The 24,471-nt window shown below is 37.8% G+C and overlaps 2 protein-coding genes across 5 annotated transcripts in view; one reads left to right on the top strand and one right to left on the bottom strand.

The window, feature by feature from the left end:
- nlgn2a (neuroligin 2a) overlaps positions 1-24,471 on the bottom strand; it is a 240,973-nt gene that overhangs the window by 209,658 nt on the left and 6,844 nt on the right. The gene's annotated exons all lie outside the window — the stretch shown is intronic.
- Positions 300-3,253, top strand: LOC122820018. The gene is made up of 3 exons (XM_044097167.1): positions 300-2,338; positions 2,420-2,500; positions 2,969-3,253. The coding sequence occupies exon 1, from the start codon at positions 424-426 to the stop codon at positions 2,152-2,154; it is 1,731 nt and encodes a 576-aa protein (XP_043953102.1). The 5' UTR covers positions 300-423; the 3' UTR covers positions 2,155-2,338; positions 2,420-2,500; positions 2,969-3,253.

Raw genomic sequence — 24,471 nt, forward strand, 5'->3', positions numbered from 1 at the left:
CAGCACTCAGTCCAAGCAATATGTGACAGACAACTGGTGTACAGCTCACCCAACCTGGACCAGGTTGTTGCTCTTGTGCAAACCCTCTCCATTAACACTGACAGTTTACCAGACAGTTTTGTTAATGATGTACAGTTCTCTTCACTTGTTGTGCCATCTTTCTCTGAAGGTGAAATTGCTGATAAACAAAGAGCCGATCCAGTCATTCAGCACATCATCGCTCAGTTGGAACGAGGGGAAAACCCACCGCCATTTCTGAGGGAACAGCTCCCCGATCTGCCACTACTTCAAGTAGAGCTTACACGCTTGGAGCTCCATAATAATGTTCTCGTCAGGAGAAGGAATATTGGAGGTGAGCTTACTTACCAACTTGTACTTCCAGAGGAATGGCGGGCTGAGGTCCTTAACCAGCTGCATGACCAGATGGGCCATTTGGGCACAGAAAGAACTCTGGACCTCATCAGATCACGGTTCTTCTGGCCACGAATGGCAAGTGATGTCTGTAGCAAACTCAAGAACTGTGAAAGATGCATTCGAAGAAAAGCACAACCTGAGAAAGCTGCACCACTTGTTAATATTAAAACTTCAAGACCACTCGAACTTGTCTGCATGGACTTTCTTTCAATAGAACCAGACCGGAGCAACACAAAAAATATTCTAGTGATAACCGATCATTTCACAAAATATGCTGTTGCAGTGCCAACCCCAAACCAAAGAGCTAAAACTGTAGCAAAAGTGTTATGGGAGAATTTTCTTGTCCATTATGGAATGCCAGAGCGTCTCCATAGTGACCAAGGGACTGATTTTGAATCACACACAATCAAAGAGCTCTGTCAGATCACAGGAATCAAAAAGATTAGGACCACACCTTATCATCCCCGTGGAAATCCTGTGGAGCGATTCAACCGAACCCTTTTAAACATGTTGGGTACTCTGCAAGAAGAAGATAAAATTCACTGGAAAGATTTTGTGAAGCCATTGGTACACGCTTACAACTGTACCCGAAATGATGTCACTGGATACTCCCCATATGAACTGATGTTTGGTCGGCAACCCCGCCTTCCTGTTGACTTAGCTTTTGGATTGCCTGTGTCTGAACAACCATCTACATCTCATTCACAGTATGTTGAAAAGCTCAAGTCACACCTCAAAGAAAGTTATAAAATTGCAACTGAAAACTCTGAGAAAGTCATGTGGAAGAACAAACTCAGATTTGACAAGCAAGTCACAGCTGCAGAACTCTCAGTTGGAGATAGAGTTCTGGTTAGAAACGTCAAACTACGAGGCAAGCACAAGCTCGCAGACCGGTGGGAATCAGACGTGTATATTATTCAGAAGAAAGCCGGCACTCTTCCAGTATACACCGTTAAACCAGAAGGCAAAGATCGTCCCATCAGGACTCTCCACCGTGATCTGCTGTTGCCTTGTGGCTACCTGTCCCCAGCCTCTAAACCAGAACAGAGGAAGAAAACAGCGATTGCACCCGTGACTTCAGAAAATGTAGATCTTTTAGACCCTGAAAATGAAGAACTGTTCTTACCTGATTTATCTGATTACTCCAGCTCCTATGTCACCAGAGTTACAACTGAGGTTGACTTACCTGCTCCTGCATCTACCATCGCTCCTATACCTGTGGATTTGCCTGGCCAGCATCCCCAGAGCTCTTTAGAAGAGAAGGTTGGTGAGGAAACGGAAGGGGAGTCTGGACCTGAACCTATTGCTGAACTCGACCTGGAACGAACGGCTGAAGATGAAACAGATTCTGCTGACTCAGAGCCTCTTGGGGACAACTCCTCCTCTCAATCAGGACCTGTCTCTCCTCACCCAGAATCTGCATCCTATCCAGGACAATCCAGCATGTTAAGTGATTCTTCTGCTGTAAAACTCTCCAACCCAGATCCTGAACCATCTGCCAGACGCTCTACCAGAACACGTCACCCACCAACTCGTCTGCAGTATTCAACACTTGGGCATCCACTTCTGCAGAGCATCCAAACCCTGTTTCAAGGACTCAGTACAGTCTTTACATCTGCTCTGGAACTGGATGAGACCTCTGTGACCTCTACATCATGTGACAGTGTGGTGTGTCACCAGCCGGTTGCATGTACGAGGCCGCACATGAGTTTAGGGGGGGAACCTGTAACCTGCAATTAGTAATGGACTTTTATTTTTGCGGGCCCACTTCCTGTTTGCCCCAAACTCCGCTAGCTTATTTAAAGCCACGCCTCCAGCGCGCAGTTTAAAGATCCTCACCTGTTTCCACTGTGGTTGTGGCTTGTTGTTGGCGTCTTCTTCACGGAGTCATCAAAATCTTTAAGCCCACTGATTTGATTGCCTGGTGAGTTTATTATCTGAAAGCAGTGTTGCTTTTACATGTGAAACTTTGGGTTGATTGCTCATTGGAGCGTTGTTTTATTAGAATTATTGGCGGTGTTACCTGGATGTCGCCGGGGTTCTGGCACAGCTGATTGTGGCTGGGCGTGCCCACTCTCTTGATAAGGTAATCTGTTGCTGAATTTTGTGTATGTTCTGACACGTTAGATTGATGCTGAGGCAATGAAGTTTAAAATAAAATTTATCAGAACAGAATGTAGCTACACTTAAATATGATATTGCGCAATAAACTTAGGTATTTACTTATTTTTTTCTTTCCCTCACTCTGCTTGAGTATTTGAGAAGTAATTTATTATTTTCCTTGATTGATATTTTGGAAGTGCACTTTGACTTTGACTTTGACTTTAACTTTGAATTGATTAACTTGAATCATGATTGATATTTTTTGTTTTACTTTATTTAAATTATGGTTAATTTAACCTAATTATTGAAATGTTTGTCTAATTATTAGAAATCTAATTGTTACGTTTAATTTGCACAAACTAAATGTTTAAATTGAATTATTTTTTTTGTATTATGTTTGTACATAATTGTTATTTTGATAAAATGCTTAATGGATTTTCTGACCTTTTAGGTCGGGTTTTTTTTTTCCGGTTGGATCAGATCCTCATCAGGATTTGAAGATGGCGAGCTAAGGAAAAGAACTCTGAACTTAATGATTTTGCAATTAATTTATTCTGGGTCAATTGTCTTGTCTCATTGTGTTGTTGTAATTGTTGTTTTATTCAAATCACTTAATATATATTCACCAAAACTAAAAACACTGCCTCCTGTTTTCTCCACACCTCGGGCTCCTAAAAGAACACTCTTCTGATGCTGCTTTGGTAGCCGCAGTTAGCTGCCTAGCCCATAACTGTTACAGTTGGTATGGCATAAAATAAAAGATGAATATATGGAAAATAAACGCATCTGAAATGTTTTGGTTCCTGGAAACCCAGTCAGTAGTATTATAAACTATTTAAAACACCAAGAATTTCAATATAAAACTTGTGATTTTTTACAGCAAAACGACACAAATTGCCACGTTACTGCTAAATAGTCTAAAATATATCAAAATAGATCAAAATAGAAATGTCCCTCCTTTGCTATGACCATCTCAACCGCTGCACTAAAGGTGTTTTCACACTTGATAGTCCAGTAGACTTGGTACAATTGGGGACTAAAATTGAAACATTTGTTACATGTTCAGCTGATGCAGTTCATTTTCACATTGCACGATGTCCAACAAAACCTAACACTTTGAAGAACCTGTTCTCCTCTTCACCTATGGGGGCGCTGCAACAAGATACACTGAAGGGAACGACACAAAAACCTCCAAAGAAGACTTGCTTGCAACTTCCATCTTCACAAATCGTAAACAAAAATAGAGTGGCATCAGATTTTAGCGGTAGTAGCGGCGTGAACCATTTCTCCACCAAGCTCTTGACTCACTGGGCTGTATTTACCCAGAATACCCTGCGTTGTAGTCCGTTTCCTGCTTCTGGAGCGGTCTCTCCGGTCCACTTGGCGTCCCCATATGCAATCGAACTACACCAGAGTTCACATCAACCGAACCAAGACCTAGGTTTTTAGCCGGAACAGAGTTGACATTTTTGGTCTCCATCAGAGTTCAATTTCGCATTCACACTTCCGCAAACAAACTGGAGTCGGATTAAAGCAAATTAAACAATGCTGGTGTAAATTGTCCCTTAATCTCATACAGAAAACCAATTGAGTAAATTGAAGAGAACCTGTGAAGAGTAGAAAGACACTCTAGATCAGTGATGTCAATACTTTAAATCTTCTCCCTTTAATTAACCCTTTTAAATAAAATCTGAAACATCCAGAAGTTAAACACTTTTGAAATATAGATATTTACATCAAGGAATGGTCAAAGTCTGTTACCTCTGCCAAAAAGTGTAGATAATGCTGCAAAATATGCCCTAAAAATGCCGAAGGAGGTACTGGAGTTATTATTTACTGCATGTTTCCCTCTGACTGACAGCTCATCATCTACACAGGCTACCTGTTCAGCTGCCCAGCCCTTTCTTCTTTCCGCTCTTGTGAACAATGTATCATGAAAATATTAACTGTCTGACGTGATTAAGCCGAGAGCAATGATTTGGGGACATCTGTTAACTGAGCTAAGAGATGACACTGGATATTCTTGTTAGACCTCCGTACTGTCCCACATGTAGAAACAGAGTATATTTAAAGATAAACAGCAAAAATTGGGTTTATTCTCTAATGAGAAATGAGAAATTATCTAATATTGACTTGATATGATTTTAAACACAGGTGAAGTGTGAAACATTGTATAATTTCCATTAAAAACAATGGATTTTTAATGAATTTCTATCCATTGTACTACAATATTGTAGCTCGGAATAATAAAATGGGTGCAAAGAAGAATCTAAAGTGTAGAAAATGACAACATTTACAGAATACCTGCTAGACAAACAAGTTGTGACATTTAATAATGTAAATTCCAAGGAAAATCGCAATAAATGAAGTGCACTTTAAAAATGTCAAAGAAAGCACAATGCCCAAACTGGGTTGATTATAATTGTTTCCAGTCTGTGGTTCTTTATTTTTCATAGACCCCTCCTCACAAAACATCACTGACATTTAGTTTAATTTGAATTTTTCCCGTGTTCTCCAAACGCTCTGCTCACCAGCAGCTCCAGCCTCTTTGATCTCTAAGAATATCATCAGAGAAACAGCTGTAATGCCATCTCATCTGACCTTGTTGCTGCATTTATTCAGACTACATTTGAATATATTTGTGGCAGACGTGACGTTCAGTACACCTTAGATCGAGTATAGCATCAGAAAAGGCCATTTGATACACAGATTATAAGAAAAAAGCAAGCATTTGGACACAAAACAGAATATTTTATCCATTAAACTCCAGATTACAGCACAACTTGCACATATTTATTCACCTGCTGCCTGTTCTAAGATGAAAACAGCCCTTCAAGATTCAACAATTTTCCTCAATCTGTTAAATCTTAGCAATGTCACAATAACAAATTTTGATGGGAATTATCACAATGAACATTGATATTGTTATTTTGACACTAGTGGTGGGCAATATTTTGGTACAAAATTATTAGAAAGAAACTATTTAATGCTGCTTGTTTTTCATTGTATGGTACAAGTATTGATCTTAAGAAGAAACAAATGTTTCTTCAGGATGCAGTTTACTTATCCATCCATCCATCCAATATCTATACACCCTTCGTCCCTAATGGGGTCGGGAGGGTTGCTGGTGCCTATCCCCAGCTAACGTTCTGGGCGAGAGGCGGGGTTCACCCTGGACAGGTCGCCAGTCTGTCGCAGGGCAACACAGAAAACAGACAGGACTGGAGTTTGGCACCTGTGGTCTTCTCAAAGACAAACCAAAGGTGATTTTTGTCGTCTTTGGTTCATGACGTCACTGCGCCTCAGCTAGCTACTGAAACGACGCGACTGTCTGGTTGTTTACAAAAAGAAATGGAAGACGAAGCCCCTTTTTTTGCATGTGAAGAAATACCGGAAGACTTTAAATTATATAAAACCAACATCAGTGGATGACCCTAAACCGACAGCTGGATGTTCAGAATCGAGTGAAAAGGTTTCAGATTTGGATTCTGGTGATCAGGACTGTCATGGCTGACAAGTCGACGTGGATAAAGTCCGAGACGGGAACGTTAAAACGGTCAGAACTATTATGTCTAAAGTACAATTTGTGAATTTAATACATTAATATTAATTTCTATTCTGGTGATTAAATGCAGCACATACCTGTATGACACGAGCGCGGAGATAAGCTCCTCGTTGTTTCGTCTTGTTGTCTGTGGTGACGTTATCCTCCCTCTATTTGCCTTTGTTTTTATAAGCTCGGGTAGTAATTTACTCGTCGGAGCTTACTTATTCAGTTCTGACAATGTTTTATATGTATATGCCTTTAAAGTAGCTTTACTTTAAAGTATGTCTACGAAAGAGACTCTTGTAATATTTTCTGTTCGTAAATGACTAGTCTTTTTATCCTCCAGCGCTTTGCGCATGCGCTTAATGTCCGGATTTAAGAATAACGTGCAGGGTGTCCAAATGGCGTTCATATTCATCCACTCGCTGTTGAAATGTTATTTGTCATCCGGAAAATATGTATTTTAATTTTATGATACGCATATTTTGTGATTTTCTTTCACGTAAGGCTATTCCAAAATCTTTAAGTTTACTCTGGACTCATCTATAGATTTATAAATTCACATATTTCAATGTACATACTTGTTTTTTTTATTTAATTTTATTACTTTGATTTAATTTATTTGATATTTGGGTCAGATTTAGATTACTTGGGATTTCGCAAATTTTATATCACCCATGGCTATATTTATAATTGCTAATATTTAGCACTTTGGATGGGAGTAGCTAGTCAACAAATAAGCAATTTCCTCTTGGCAGTTCAATAAAGTATATTCTGATTCTGATTTTCATATTAAAAACACTACAGTTCTCCTTAAAATAGAAGGCAAATTTGTATGTGTGTGCTGGATACTCGTAAACAACAACCAACTCATGATGAGATAGAAACCCAATTAAATCAATGAAGGGTTCAGCACCTATTACCGCCTCTCGGGGTGTGTGTGTGTTTGTGTGTGTGTCCCATCTGTGGATCAATCCACAGTGGACAGAAATGGACAGAATAATGACCTCGGTTTATGCCTTCACCCCCTCTCTGTATCCTTTTCCTGCTGCTACTCCTTCCTTCTTCCTCCCTCCATTAGTCTACACTGGGCTGGCTACTTTCAGCAGCTGCTTTTCCATTGACCAAAATTAAATATGCCTAATGGGAACATCCCAATTTCAAAAGAACTCTCGTTTTCAGATAAGACATATTGGTGCTGGGAAGGGATTGGTTCATTTCCAAAAACTGCAATGGAAACACTGTTTTCGCATCTCACAAGTCACATGGTCAATAGCCGGATGTTACCACTGGCAAAAAACACAAAGAAGAAGGCAACGGGAAGTAGCTGGAGGACGAAGGCGCACATGTTTTTTTAATGATTTATTGCATGAACAAACTTGTTCACGTGTGATTTTAAGTATTTAAATCTCATTTAATGGAAACACTGTAATTGCGAAACTGCGTTCTTATTTTCAACTTTAGTGAAATACTGACAAAGCTTTGCGCAGATTTGTAATGGAAACAGCTACGGTTTAAGTATGTCAGGAATTATTTTCAAGAAAGGACCAAGACGAAACTGGCCTCACCTTTCCGCCTGAACTTTCAAAGTCTCCTTCAAACATATTCAATTTCTTCTTCCTCCTGTCACACTAATCCAGAAATAACTCCTCTGGGCTGGCTAAAATCCCACACATTTCCTCTTTATTCTGTCTCTTCTTCATCTTACATTAATCTCTTTTGTTGTAGAAAAGTCCTTTCAAGTGACCCTTTCTACTCTTCCTCAACCCCCAGTAGCTTGGACGGTCTGCTCTTTGATGCATCTTTCATGGTTTTGTTCCCTAATGCACTCCATCTCTTTCACAGCCACACTATCAAATCTGCATCACTGGCTTTTATCTGGGATTCCAGCTCCTTTTTCCAGTCCTTGTAAATTCTTGCCGTTGCTGCTTCGTACTTCTTTTCTGTTCCTTCCGTTGCAGCAGAGTTCAGTATCTCGCTTCGTTCCTCCTCTTTCAGTCCCGTCTTTTATTCGCCCTCGTTTCTATCTCCAGCTATTTCCCCTTCCTCCATCACTTCCACAATAAGTCTCTCATGTCTTCCTTTCCTTTAGATCTAAAAGGATTTAATGTTGACCCTTTCCTATCTCTTGTATATTTTTTGTTGAGTGGGCCTCGGTTTCAGTAATAATAATCTGTTATGTCAGCAGCTGAACACCCTTCTTGAAAGCTGTCTTGACCATTAATTTGCTGGACGTTCACACAACTTTTTTTCTGTTATGCAGTACTTTGTGTTGGTTTTCCAAATAGGGTTCCAATAAAATATAATTAAGAAAAACAACGATATGGTCCATAGGTTAGAAGGCATTTTAAAGTTTCTGTAAATAAAAACACTATGCAAATATTGTCTTTCCTCCTAATGCAGCAGGAAACCAAGATGCTGAACAAATTGTAGGAAAAAACTCACGTCTCCATTTTGATTCCTCCAGTAGAAAAGATTCCTTTCACAGAGCATGTATGCATATAAAATCAAATTACCTACAACCTTAGGCTTGCCATTTATCAGCAAACACGATTCCAACGCGTTAGAAACACTAATTCTCCACTAAACTGCAGACTTTCCCTGCAGAGCAGAAACACCTGACTGATGGAAGTGTGTTAATGTGAGACTTTTACTGTCCACCTGCGCCCAGAAATAGATTATAGGGAAAAAAAATAAAAATAAAACATGCAATCTCTCTGCAACACCTGCTTTGGGTCTCTTACATAACTGCAACTGGAGACCACACAGAGGTACAGAGCCAGAATGGCGGATAAAAGATAAAGTAGAAGTTAGGAAACGTCTGAGCTTGTTGGTGTGAATACAGGAAAACGCATTATCCTATAATCCCTACCGTCGACTGGAGGATGGTAAAAATCTTCAATATATTCAATGTATTGCTTGTTAATCCACCTGAGATGTCTGTAATGGCTCTGGTTTGCCAGAGGAAAAATGTTCACATCAGTGTTTTAGGGGATTTTACAGTTAATTTGCAGGGTAACAACAAACTTATCCACTTATTCTGCTTTGCTAACACTTATCTATGAAGTTAAAGTTTAAATTAGAAAGGAAAGTAAGAAGTAAGGCTCAATAAATAATAATAATAATTTACCAGCAAAAGCTTTTAAAACATTTCATAAGATTAACAAAGGTACAAACATTGTTGAGCAGGAAGAATACTTATTTTATGTCCTATAATTGGTAATGGGTAAATGTTAAAAATATCTTAAATAGTTCAGACTAGACATGTCATGATAGATTTTGTTGGAAGTTATTTGTTGGTTCCTCCACCGGTTCCACCAGATAGTGGAGGAATCGTTGGTTGCTCCACTATTAGCTAAATTGAAAATGATTTTAATTAATAAAGCAGGTGTAAAAGGTGTTTTTAGCTCTTTTTGTATGTCTTTATGCAATATCTGTATTGAATATCTATACCAGAAGGTTACCAACTGTGCATTTTTTTAATTTAATGGTTTTGTGTTTTATATTTTAGACTGTGGATCCGATGTTTATTGTTTTTCCATAATTATGAAAACAGATCGCTCTGTCATTAGTTTAAAAAAAATTATTTTTTATATTTTTGTTCCAAAATGAGAAAATAGAAATATATTTCCTAAAGTTTCTAAAATAATTTTAAAAAAACATTTAATATCGCACAGGTTTATAAATTCTACCTATTTCTGTGGCGCTACACAAGTTTTTATTCTTTTATTTTTTTTGTTGGTAGAAACTCACAGACCCTTCCCTGAGCTTATAAAAAATTTGATTTACAGTGTTTAGCATTTTACTTTATTTTTCTTGAAGCAAAACCTAAATTAAAATTGCATCTCAGGTCCAAATAAACCCTTGGGAATAAAAGGTGAAAAATGTATCGCGTACCCCGGCGATTTAGAAATATATTTTCTGAAACATGTCGGAAAAGAGAAAACGAAAGATATATGGGAGAGCAATGAAAAAAGCTCTCACTGGGGTCTGACGCTCGGTACTTACAGCCCGGCTTGTCATGCTGGCGTCAGCTGAAAAGAGCTTTATGACGGCGGCTGACAGCGAGGCATAATTTATCGCCACTTCACTGCTTCCAGGTTGAGGATAATGATGGGGATTAAGGAGTGGTGCGCTAAGGTGGTGGGCGTTTGAAGAATCGGATGTCACAAAATCTGTTCCAAGAAGGGCAACGCTTTAAAGCTCACTATATGTTCATCAAAGTTTGTGTGCTTATAAATTATACATCTGGCTTTAGTAATGAGGGAGTTGTTCTATTATTCAGTTGTCTGTGGCTCATTTTGGGAAGGTACTCATTCTGTGTCAGCTGCTTTTTTTTTATCTCTAAAATTATGCAGAATGTGCAGCAGACATAGCAAATAATCCTTAGATTCAACTAGGGCTGAAACGATTAATCGCGATTAACCAATAAGTGACATAATCACTAACTTAGCAATCGATTAGTTGTTCACTGGAGCACACAGACGTTGAAAAATGCAAACTGCTGAAAGGACAACATAATCAGAGCAGTAATTAGGCTAAAATTGTACCAAAAATATACATTTTGCATTTAAGATAAACATTTGTCTTTATTCAAAACAGTGGCACTCTTGGCTTCACTTTGTTCAAATTCTGTAAAAAAAAATATAAATCCTATTAATCAACTTTTACCATACAGTTATTAATGGATTAGTCCTAATTAAATGAGAAATCTTCAGAATTCATCCTTTTTTCCAATTAATCGAATAATCAATTAAAGGAATGCTGCTATTGCAAATTAGGCAAGAAATGTTTACATTCTTATTTTATAAAAGGAAGTATTGGTTTATTTGCATATTTTAATGTTTTTCTAATATTGTTCAAAAAGATCTCAATGAGAAAAAATTTTAAACAATTCATTGTCAGAAAAATCTCTTATTGTTGTTATTGCAATTTAGACAAGAAATGTTTGTTTCCTTATTTATAGAAAGAATAATTAGTTTCTTTACATCTTTTAATGTATTTCTAATATCCTGTAAAGTAGGCCTACGTGAAAAAATCTGCAGAATGTGCCATTTTTTTATCCGATTAATCAACAAAATAATCAATTAATTGATAACTAACATAAACTTAGTTGCAGCTCCACATCCATCACTTTTTTCTAAAATTGTTAAAATTATATTCTCTGCTCCACAACACAAACAATGGATTTAAACCTGCTTAACCTTTCTTTATCTTCCTGGTAATTATGTTTAAGCAACCTATTTGCGGAGGTTTTTAAGAAGCTCAGGTCTTTGTGAAATCTGTAATTTTCAGGTATAAAAATGAGACGATGGTTAATGTCAGAGCTTCCCTCCCTCTTCCACCACCAAGCCCCACATGAGACAGCGTGACCTTGATTTGTACAAGCCTCGGGGAGCGTATTTATTTGTGTAAAACCACAATGTTTAACTTGTTCCGTGCTAAGCATCGACTCTAAATCCCTGCTTGTCGTGACTGACCTTGAAGCATGGCTTTGACCGGAGTAAACGTAATTGCGTTGTAACAGTAGTAGAGTCAAAGACTCTCAAACAGCACTTGGTAAATCGGATTGTTGCCTGAAACACATCTAGTCTTAAAGGTGACCTATTATGCTTCCCTGAACAAGTTAGGATAGCTCTGTGGGCTACACAAAACATGTTCATTACAATTTTTTGCAGAAAATCATTCTAAATAATAATCAGATTTTAATATTGAGTTCTTCCTATTTTGAGCTCCTTTCAGAAGGAGATTTTTAGGGCCACTTGTCACTTTAAATCCAAACAAGCTGCTGCTGGTCATGCCCCCCAACTCACATGAAAATGGCTGCAAGGAGATGCACAATTATACAACCTTACATCTTTGAAAAGCACTAGTAGAGCCTCCTGCACAACCAACAAGAATGCAGCAAGTAGTTTCTGAAGAGTAAGTTAACAACTAAACACTTGTCTGTTACAGCAGCCGTTGTACAGTAGTAAAAATAGCTGACCAATCGTGCTTGAGTTCCGCTTGGGTTGCTAGGTAACAGGCTGGGCTTAGCAAGGGTTGCTAGGTAACGGGCTGGACTTCGCTGGGCAGTGCCTGCTGATTTGTTACAACATATTCAGATAATTTTTGAAACAGGTCATTTTCCAGACACCTAAAATCATTAACTCATTTCCAAAAATATATATATTTTTTTAATTGCTTGGGATGTTTTTAGAAGCAGTTGAGACTCAAATGAAAGTACAAAAGCTACTAGGTCCACACTAGGTCCTCTCTAAGTATTATTAAAATCTACATATACAAATATACCTGAGGAAAGTGAAATCACTATACATGCGTGACAGGATGAGACAAAACACCCAGAGGAATCCGTAGTCCTGTATGTGCAACTCATGAGCCTCCAACAGCAGAAAGGAAAAACTCTGGTCTTTCAGACTCCTCTAGATAATAAGAGCAGGGAGTAAAAACTTGATTCTCCTGAACTCTGCAGAGATAGAAATGCTGACTTCCCCCCCCCCCCCCCGCTGTCTCTAAAACAATGATTTCCATTATATATACACACAAGAAGATACATAAATGGATAGAAAAATAGCCCCCTGAGCTTGGACTCCCAAGGCGGAAAATGACAAACACGTTTCAGGCTGAGTCTTTTCCCCAGCCTTGGGCAGCAGTGGGCCACCACACAAGCAGAAAGGAATCCATTCATCACACCCCTGGGTTTGCCCGACTCTTCTCTGGCCTGCAGGCTTCCTGTACCTTTGAATCTTCACAGCGTTCAGCTCCTTTATATTTGCAGGGTGTCCATGAGGGACGGCGCTAACTCCTGTATTTTTGATTACCTCTGTAAGAGCTACCCTTATAGAGCGAGGGAGGGAGGACCGCCTCCACCATGTCAAGGTTACAAGAAAAGATGAACGCAAAAAGCAAACAGTGAGGCCAGAGGTACAAAGGACAGATCCTGGGGTCAGTAATTACTTTAGTGGAGAAAGGGACAAACATTGCCATTTTTAATGCCTGACCTATAAAACTGTTGGTTTATACATTTCTTAACAAAGATAATGTAGGACCAAGTAGTTTTTTTTAGCTGAGTAACAGGAACAACTTTCTACTGTGTTATCTCCTAATGGGATGAACTTTGGACTTTATAATTTAATGTAAATGTGCCTAATGTTTTCTGATGGATTTATAGGATTAGACATTGTTCTCAAATTTATTTTAATGTTTAAAAAAGTGAGCCATTCAGTTCCTTCCATCCCCATAAATTAGTCATAGGGCTGTACAATAAATCTGTAATTTATATCATTAATATGTGTGATAGATTACTCAATAATGAGGATAGAAAATATTCACTGAACTGTCATGGCTGGCTAAGCAAGGTTGGTGGAATCAACTTAGTCACTCAATCTTTGGTTACCTAGCAACAACTCGCTCAATCGTTGGTTACCTAGCAACGACCTGTTGAATAACTGGAACGGCAGCAGTTTAAGGTTTTGCTTCGTACCTGCTAAAATATAAAGAACAATTATTTTATTAGATGAACAATAAACTAAACTGATTTGTTTTGAATTTGATTGTGTATAAGTTGGAATTTCTTGTCTTGGAAAATTACCTGAGATTAAATTTGTGCTGAATTGTTTCTACTTGAACAACAAAAAGTTAATTTAAATACATTTTCATTTGTTTTGTTTGCATTTAAGAAATTTACTCCTCATCTCCTCCTTAAATAACCAAGTAAACATACTAAAATTCTATATTTAATACTTTCCATTTACTTTCCTTTGTGTGTGTTGACCGAAATAGAAAATTCTTCTTTGTTATTTATATTTCTTATTACACTCCAAATAATAAGGGTACTTTTACTCCTAAAGTGATTTATCATTGGTTTAATTAGATGATCTAAAGTCCATCGACTACTTTCTTAAAAACCTGAGTTTTATCTAAATAAAAGAGACAAATAATTGTAAGTCAATTAATTATTTCCAACATTAAAGGTGATATTTATCTTGTTTTACAGATTCAGATTGTTGGGTAGTTATACCACAGATTTTCTGAGTCTGTAAGTAAAATAAATTTAGTTGAGGGAGGAAACTGGAATCAAGCTAGCAACCTTTTGCAACAGAGGCAGAGCTTACAGGTTATAATAGACACTGTGGTTGTTTATTAGAACCATTTTCTGGTTTAAATTACTTTGCTCTGTGTTGCTACAGCAATAAAATGATTAAAAATGATTCTGAGCAGCAATATAACATGAAAACCAATTCAAAGTAAACGGTTGCGACGTTTACAGCGGTGTAATTTGCTACATCAATATCAGGACAACGTCTGTCCTGGTTTAGATGTAAATAAATGGGAATAACTGAAGCCGCTTCAGTGTGCAACAGAAATAAAGGAACTGACCTCCTGGTTTAACTGGCTTTGAAGGGTACTCTATGTCATCGAAAGCCTTTTTATACCCACTCCTCTTTTACGATTCCCTCATCTGTTCGTTAGGAACCAAAGAGCTTCACCACAATTAGCGGCTGTAGGGCTCTGGAGAGACACAACAAGGTCTGCACAGTCCTTCTGAGACCTTCGACACGCGGGCAGAAAAGGTTTGATGAAGTGCCTGGCCAGTTTCCCTCCCAAATGACCTGTGGTAGATGTGTTGATGGAGAGTCCAGAGAAACGCAAAGCACCAAAACCAAGCAAGCAAATCCAGCTCCGAGTGAAACTTTGGTCTGTCACACAAACAGGATTAGTTATAATGTGAAGAACATATTTACATTACTGTGGACAAAACAGATATTAGAGCCAGTTACTAGTTAGATTGGTTAAACTATTATAAACAAAACCGGAATTTGTAAACAATTTAGCCACTTACAGATTTCTCCTTTTTCTCATTTTTGGTTACACTTGAATGTTTTAGATTATTACATTTTAATTCAAGTAAAAATAAAATGTGGTTTTCAAAGGATAAAAGCCAAAATAAACGTTACATTAACAGACCTGCTCTTGTGTAAAAGAGTGATTACATCCCGCAGCCATCTTATGATTTTTAGTTAAATCATAATCTGTGATTAATTTTAGAGTAAATTCTAGTCTGGTAGATTCGGTTTGATTTTGGACCAAAATTCCAACATTTGTTACATTTCAGCTGCTGCGAAATAATGGTGCGTTCACATCAAACGCGTTTTGTACGTCTGGTTTACATTCAAAGTCAGATGCGTCACAATCGCTCTTCCTGCCCTATTTGTCAGACATGTTGGACGACCCATGACGCTCCAAACGCTTCAAACACACAACGAACCCATGACGCACCTCCACATAGATTCTGAATGTAAACCAGATGCGCCTGATGGTCAAAACGCGTTTGGTGGGAACGCACCACACAACGAACCAAACCATTTGAAAAGGCTGTTCCCCTCCCTGCCTGTGGTGGCGCTGCACCAAAAACACTGATGAAAACAACACAAAATCCTCTGACAAAGACACTGAGCTCAACTTCCTTCTTCACGAAATGTAAACAGAAATGAAGTGATGTCAGATTATAGCAGAAAAAGATTCCTCTTTTGTCTTCAAGAACCATTTCAAGAACCATTTCTCCTGCTAGTGCTAGACCCTCGCGACTGTTTTGGTCGTATTTACCCAGAATGCCCTGCGTTGTAGTCCACAGAAAACGCCAGAGTTCGCTTTTTTGATTCGTACTAAATTGAACCAAACAGGTGTGAATGCAATCCTAGAAAGCTAAATTCAATTAGTCGAGGTCTGACCTTTAGGGTCAAGAAGTCACTTAGAAATAAATAGAACATTATATTGGACAACATAATGTAGGCTAAGAGCTCTCAAAAATAACTTTTTACTTCTACTTCAGCAATATTATCATGAAGTATTACGACTCTTACCTGAGAACAGGTTTTAAATACTACACCTGCCCATAATGAAGGTATATGTTGAGCATAATGAGTGAGGGATATTTGGAGCTCGTCTGCTACTTCAGGATTTGCACAACTTGCTGAAATTTTTATGAAATCGGGAATTCAGCTTTCTAACATAAAATCGGCCATCAGTTTAGCTCTTAAGTTCAAGTTCACTGGAGTTCTGAAGCAGTACGACGATCCAAACCCCACCAGCAGGTCCAATTGTGAATGAATGAAAGAAGATAAGGGATTTAGAGAGGTCTAGTCAAAGTCTGAGTGATGCTTAAAAAATGAAAACAATTCTACAAAGAAAAGAGTGCCAAAGTAAAAAAAACAAAAAAAAAACCATTTATCATTATTGGCTGTTTTTAGGGCCAATAACCAGTTATTAAGCTTAGAGGCAAATTACTCTTTTACACAATGCCGGGTTGGTTTGGAAAGCTTTTTCCCTTCATGAGTGAAATGATAATTTTTCTGTTTGTCTCAAATATAAATTGGTTTTCTTATCTGAAACATTTATTGATGAGAAACAGCAGAAAAAGGAGAAAACCACAGTACACATCTTTAGTTAAATTCAAGGAGGAAATGCTAGTTAAGCTAATATCTGAACCCAAAACATCCTGCGTTTAAATGTAAACATAAACAAAGGTGGGTAACCAAACATTATACTCAAGAAAGAGGAGCACGACTTCCACATATTCAAGTAGCAGTCCAATAAATTACTCAAGTAAGAGTAAAAAAGTATTTGGTAAAAAGTTGACTTAAGTACTGAGTAACTGATCAAATTATCAATCACTTAATACTTAAAAATTACAACATCAGACAGAACAAACTATAAAGTTCAGTGGAAATTTTGGTATTTTAAGCACCAAAATGATAACAATTCATATAAGTAACAAAAAAATAACAAATTAAGGCAAAAATATTTTTTCCAAATCAGTTTCTTTCAATAAAAAAACTTATGAATCTTTAACAAAAACTGCAGGTGTGTGTCTGTGTCTGGTGAATTTTTTGGTTAAAACGTGTTTGTTTTTCATTCAGTGGGCAGAAAATCCAGAAAGAAAAATAAGAGTAGAATTACTTCAAAACAAAATTACTCCACCAAAAGTAAAAGGTAGAAAAAAATACTCCTAAAAGGACAAAAAAGTTTAATGTGATTGAGTAGATTTAACCAGTTACTATATGAAATAATGTCCCGCTGTATGTCTGTGTCGTTGGGGCAAAAAGGGAGCAGAAGGAGAAAGAGGTTAAAGTGAAGAATGACAGAAGGCCGGTACTTACTGAAGGAATACAAGAGACGTAAACAGGAAAGAGAGTCAAGAGACGAGCATAAGAGGCCTTTCTCCATAATGATCTCAGAGCCCCTCCTAATTGGACAAATCTCCGGGAAAATCGCCTGGCACTTTGCTCTGAAGAACAGGTCAGACGGAGAGCGAAGGAGGGAAAGAGCGAGGCGGAAGGAAGGGGGGAAACGTTCACGGACACAAGGGCCCTGCCATGAAAAGGTCGAACTATGCCAGTGTAATGAATTGAGGGGTTGTACACGGACCTGAACCCGAGTCCCCGATCTGTACCAGCATTTATCCCTCATCCCAGCTCTCATGCCAGCGCAATCCTGTTACAAATCTACAAGGAGCTGAGTCGACGGAAATTTTGAAAAACGTTCAGCCGAGGTTGGGTCCTGGAAGGTCGGAAGTGGAAATAAAAGAAACCTAAAAGAATTGAAATAATGTTGTGAGCCCACAAAAGGACCCCCTGGTGGGGGAAAAAAAAAAAATAATAATAATAATAATCTCTTGTTCAACTTCTGATATCTTCTGTTAACTATTTGACTTTTTCAATTGTTGGAAAATAAACACCCTTAAAAGTGAGACCCAGGGCGTGCTGTGGTGGCGTAGGGGATAGCACGACCCACGTTTGGAGGCCTTGAGTCCTCAACGCGGCCATCGTGAGTTTGATTCCCGGACCTGTCGACATTTATCGCATGTCTTCCCCCTCTTCTTCCCCCATTCCTGTCAGCACTGCCTTCAAATAAGGGACAGTAGAGCCCACAAAAGACCCCCTGGAGGGGAGAAAAAAAAAGTGCGAAGCAGAAGTCAAACAGTAGAACCAGCTAAATCCGCTGACACCGCCCAGCTTTCCTCTGTCTCCTCGTCCGTAAATCACATTCCCAACTGAAACAATGTCTAGAAGTTAAAGGGAAAGTAAAAAAAAAGAATTAAAGTTCTGCTGACTTGCGACCTCTTCCTCCGTTTCCCCACATCCAGTGTTTTCACGTCTCTGGAGGTAAAACTCTAATGGAAAGAGACCGTTTCGTTTTGGCACCATGGGAAATCTCGTTACCGTCTTCCAAGGACTTGGCAGCAACAACCCGGCTCACTCAGATGTCTGAAAACTTCACACACTAACGTACATCCCTGAGAAGCAAAACATCACTCATTAAGCGTTAAAGCGCCGAGCATGTATGAAGGTTAAACTCTAATTGAAGTGGCAAGACCCTGTTAGACTCAAACTCCGATCTTTTCCACTCTTTACATTCTGACTGGATGTTTGAGGTGAAAAGATTCGATTCTACAGGACAAATCCTCCAAAAATTAAAATTTTTGGAGGATTTTACGATGCAACTACAAGTGTATGTGTATTTTAGATTCTCTAATTAAACACTTAAAACCACTTTCTACTCACCTCATGCATCTTTTTACGTTCCTCTAAACAGCTGAATGAAATCAGCAAATTAATCTTAATTAATTTTTTTTTTTTTTTTTTTTTTTTGTCCTGACTGATTTGCTTGTATTTGTTTTGTTTGCTTCTTAAGCTTCAGTTACTTGGAAAGTAGCTTAAAATGAAACTGAGTTACATTGAACAATTGTCTTTTTAAAATAAAAATAATATGGTTATTTATAGATTTGGCTTATTTAAGGGAATTAAATTAAAAAGGCAATAAAAATACACAATTCCTGCCACAAAAACAATGTAAACCTTATTTCCCAAAACTCAAAATTATGCAATACTTAGTGTTAGCTTCCACATTAAGTTAAAAATGAAACCCAAATCAAGGTTGTGATTGTAACACGACTTTGTGAGATACTTGTGTAAGATGTTTATCTCTTTTAGCTATAGTTACACCTAAAAAGGGAAGGAAAGTCATTTCCAAAGTACTCTAACTTGAGAAATCAAACTAATTTGGTGTTTTAACAGCTGATAGTTTGTTCGATTAGAGACCAAAATTGCAACATTTGTAACATTTTCAGTTGCTATGGAATAAAATGAACCTAACCTTTTAAAAAACTTGTTCCCCTCCTCGCCTGTGGGGGCGCTGGAACAAGAACAACTGGAGGAAACAACACAGAAACCTCTCTAGAAGACACTGATCTCAACTTCTTTCTTCACAAAATGCAAATAAAAATGGAGTAGCTTCAGATTTTAGCAGTTGTAGGACTTCTGTTTTGTCTTCAGTAAAATACCACCAACAATTTTTCCGCTAGCGCTAGATTAGTTTGTTTGTTTTTACCCAGAATGCCCTGCGCTGTAGTTTACTTCCTGCAATCTGGTCTGCTTGGTTTGAAGTGAACACCAGAGTTCACTTCAAACGAACTGAGATCGGGATTTTAAGGTGGACCGGAGTTCACTTTTTTGGTCGAATACGTGTTCACACCTCTAAAAACAAACCGGACTTTCTAAACAATGTCCGGTTTGGCGGATTGAACGTTGCTGGTGTGGAAACTGATATATGCAGCAGCTAAAATCCAATCACGGATCTTTATTTCAAACTCTCCTGCTGCTGTTCATCGACACAGAAGCTGCTTCAGCATTGAGAGACCATTAATGAACAGGTTGCTGTTTTATGAATGCTGCGTCTTTAAATATTCAGACAAACAAAATGAAAGCGCGTCTTTGTGGGACCGCTTCCAAAGTGGAAAAGTTTTCCAGCGGTTTGCTCTGAGCCACCGTCTGCTGTCGTCATGTGAGAGCGTAGCGCCGCCGGAGAGGAGTTTACTTCGCTGATCCCGACAATAACGGCAGCAATCATCGTCCGCGCCGCATCATCAGGCACCGGAGTGTAGCGCCGACATTTTTGGACTCATTCATCACTGTCAAGACTTCGCTTTCCTTCATAAGCACAGCAAATACACACACACACACACACACACACACCCAAAAAAGACAAGAATGAAGTGAGAGCCTGTCAGCCAGGAGACATCCTAATTCACTGTGAAGCGGTCTTTATGTTTTTTCATTAGCATCCTGCCATCAGAACAGCCGACGGCCGGCAGCTTAACAAAGCCTGAGCTGCAAGCCTGACAGCAAATAAATGCCCCGTTTATTTAAAAAAATAAAAAAAATAAAAAATTCCCCCAAAACAAGACTAAAAGTCAGACATTCAGTGACAGAAAACAAAAAAAAACCTGATGGTTGGTGCCTCTGAACAACTGTAAACTAAATAAACAGGTTAGTTTGAAGTTATTGTGATTTTTACTGGAAAAAAAAACTGTAAATTTATGTGATTTCATTGTATAACCCTTAATATGCAGACCCATTTAATAAATACATAGATTGCTTTACACATATAAACGTTTGAAACTCTTTAATTTTGTGAATTATGATGATTTCCTACTAAAAACAAGACATTTAAAATTGGAATATTACATCGTACCAATAAAAACAGAAATTTTCAAAAGGTATGTTTAATCAGACAAGTTGACTTCATATTCTAATTTATTAAATGTGACTGTACATTAAAATTACAGTCTTTCAAATAAAAGTTAGTAGAAAATTCAATGGAAAATTTTTTTTTACAGTTAATTATTTGTGGGGGCTAAAATAAATTAATACTTAAGACTCTCTACAATTGTTTATAACCGATTATTTTTTGTTTCCAAAACTGTAAACGTACACTTCAAACACACAAAATCTTACCAAGTGATGTTTTATTACAGTAGGAATAAAACAAAACAATCTCAGAAGTAACTCTTTAGAAAAACAGGAGCTAGTTTTAAGTCAATATTTCCTTAATATTGATGAAAAACTACTTTTAGCAGTTTTAGCAAGACATTTTTCCCATGTTACAAGTGAAATAATCTGCCAGTGGAACCAGTACTTTTAAAAAAAAGTAATTTACTGAAAACAAGATCCCACATTTTGCTGAAAAGTTACTTGTAAGTTTGTTTTGTCTTACTTTAAGTGTGCTAAGATATTTGTACTAGAAAGTAGACCAAAAATACTTGGTAAGATTTTGTGGATCCAAAATGTTAACGTTGTCTGGTTTGAAGATGTGACTCAGATTCAGTTAGTTTCAAATGGCGACATTTGTGTTTCTAAGTAAAGTTTGTGATCAAATCAGCTTATGTGAAAAAACTTTTGGGTGCTGCGCTAGAGCGGGCGACAAAACTACAGGGAAAAATTTTTTTTTCCTGCATTTTCTGTCTTTACCGGCTGTTAGTGGGAGTGTAAATAATGTGATTTATAACAGAGGCACGCCTTTACTGCGTCGGATAGCACAAAGTAGTGTGTCAACAGATGGGCATCAACTGTGCAGCGGTGGAGCCGGCGCCGCAGAGCCTCGTTACATCCGAGTGACGGAAAAAGAGGAGCATGTGTGTTTTATAACCAACCGCAGAGATGACACTCCAGCCAATGCCGCCGCTGCTGCTGCTGCTGCTGCTATCTGTGTCTGCATTACCATTCAACTGGTCCCTCTCCGGCTGGTTGTTAGGGGTTTCAGCTGACAGCTCACACTAATATATGTGGCGGCGCAACAGCCCATACTAATGCAGGAGCAACAACAGGGAAGAGGTAGCATATAGTGGGTGTTAGCGCTGCAAAATAGAGATTGTAGTATGGTAATGCTGTGGCACTTCTAATCTTATTCTCCCTGCTGAATATATAGAGCTTTTCATTGCATCTCGCCTTCTTCGCTTTCAATGGGTTATTTTTCTTTTTTTTACCCTCAACAGCATTGCTTTCTGACCTACGTGTTTGTAGCCTTTATACAACCTCAGAGCTTGTCTTCAGTGCGAAAGGTTTGCAGTTAGATTTGTACAGCAGTGTACCAGGGCCACTGCAAGTAGGAAAACATGGAGGAGTACATTTTTGTCAAAAAACTCAGAAATTTTGAGATTAAGCTCAGCAATTTTCTAGAAAAATCTTGGAAATTTCTGCGACTAAAAGGTCATATATTTGCTAGAAAAAAATTTGAGATGTTGAGATTAATAACATAAATTTTCCAGAAAAAAATCGAAAATTTATGAGTTTAAAAAGTCCAAAATTTACTATAGAAAAGTCAGAATTTTTTTTTTGATTAATCTCAAAAAATGTCCAGAAAAAAATGGAAATGTCTGAGTCTATAAAGTCAGAAATTTGCTAGGAAATAAAACAGAAATGTTGAGGTTAACCATATAACTTTTTCAGAACAAACTTGGAAATGTATGAGTTTAAAAAGTCAAAAAGTTTAAGATCAATTTCAGAAAATTTCCAGAAAAAAAAATGGATATTTCTAAGTTTAAAAAGTCAGAAATTTGCTACAAAAAACTAAAATTTTCAGATTAATGTCAAATTTTTGTTTTAGAAAAACCAAAGGGCTTCAAAAATCTAACATTTTTTTTACTTTTGGAAATTTTCTGAGTTGAATTTGTTGAGAAAAGTAAAGTCACATTACGACTATATTGTCATATTATTGGGTGTTTTTTCTCAAAATTAATATAATTCTAAACTGACTGAGCAGCTACTGCATTTTGAAGAAAAAAAACATGCATATATGAGATCTTGATAACTTTTATCAAAACTGTTTTCTCATTAAAACAACTTCTTTTATAATTTTAAGATGTTTTTCTGGTAGAATTGCATCTATATTCTGCTAATATTACGACTATATCCTCGTACGTAAACAAAAACTCTTGTAGCATGTCGCTAATATGTCATCATACAGCTCAAAGAAGTTTTTGTACGATGAAATTGCAAGGAAAAAATCAATTACAATTGGACTGGTGTGAAAAAAAGAATTGGAGATTTTATTTCTGAGATATATAACTGACCTTGAGACGCTGTGAACACCAGAGTTCATTTACCTCCATGAAGACTTTCATATAAAAAGCCACCAACATGATTGACACAGGTAAAGTTCTGGTGGACGTTCAAGTAAAAAAATAGAAATGGAGGGAAGTCACCCAGCTGGCCAGAGGGATGAGCTGCAAAGCTCCGAGCAACACGGATTCTGCGCGTTACGTCAATCTGATTGGCAAGAGAGCAGGATGTATTTAATCCGGGCTGCTGCTATTTCCAACCACGGCTGATTCAGCTAAATCTGTTTCCATGCTCTCTGTTCAGGACTCATCAAATCCTGTTGTAGTCCTGCAGATTTATTTATATCTTTTGAACAAATAACAATTTTAATCTCTGGAAGCTTTTTCTGTGTACATGAGGAGGAGCAGCTGAGCTGTAACCCACCTGCACTGTCAACATCGCAGTGATCTGGGTGATTTATACGTCTTTTCTTTGGCTTTTATGTTGCCTATTTAGGTTTCGTCAAATACAAACTCAATTGGTTTTATTGAGATTTTATGTGACAGACTGTCACAACGTTTTGTATAATAATCGAGTGGAAGGAAAATTCAAATATGAGTGTTTTTACTTTTTTACTAGTAGAATCAGTTCGATTGGGGACCAAAGTTAAATCATTTGTTGCGTTTTCAGCTGGTGTGGTTCTCTTTCACACTGCACTGTGTCAAACAAACCAAACCCTTTAAAAAACCTGTTCCCCTCCTCGCCTGTGGCGGCGCTGCACCAAGAAATACTGAAGAAAACAACACAAAAGCCTCTGAAAAAGAAACTCAGCCCAACTTCCTTCTTTACAAAATGTAAATAAAAATGGATTAGCATAAAAGGCTTACAGAGACTTCAATATTCTTTTATTTGTTGCTTTATTTATTTACTTTGGGTATTTAAAATGTCTTCCGGTTCCAGACAAAAATGTTTATCAGAAATTAAAGATTATTGATCTCCAAGAGGGTGTAATTGCACAGTTATACCATTACTGTTATATTAGTTATAATTGGTCCAAAATCAAAAATATTGTTGTTTATTGCAATAACTTGTGGGAGAATTTATCTTCCACCAAAGTTGTTATATTGACAGGTAGTATTTGGTTGTATTTGCCCAGAACGCCCTGCGATATAGTCCACTTCCTTCTTTTGGAGCGGTCTCCAGTCCGCTTGGTGTTCACATATGCTTTTGAACCGCGTCAGAGTTCACTTCAACCGAACTGAGAGCGAGGTTTTTTTTTGTTTGGTTGATTCTGCGTTCATACCTCCACAAACTAACCAAACTATCTAGACAAGTGATTTATGAGATTAAACCTGATTAAACAGGGCCGGTATGAACGAACCTTTGGAAAACTTGAGAAAAGGTAAAGGAACGACTCTCCTTATAAGAAAGCGCCGTCTCAGTTTTATCTAAAAGAGCAACAGAAATTAATGACATAACCACATGTTGACAGCATGTGACCAGAAGCCAACATTACCAGTGTCACATCAA

The sequence above is a fragment of the Gambusia affinis genome, linkage group LG18 (genome assembly GCF_019740435.1).
Source record: "Gambusia affinis linkage group LG18, SWU_Gaff_1.0, whole genome shotgun sequence".
Lineage (NCBI taxonomy): Eukaryota > Metazoa > Chordata > Actinopteri > Cyprinodontiformes > Poeciliidae > Gambusia > Gambusia affinis.

Coding starts and splice junctions, on each gene's coding strand:
- LOC122820018 (XM_044097167.1), top strand. CDS start 424: ATGGGCCATTTGGGCACAGAAAGAACTCTGGACCTCATCAGATCACGG.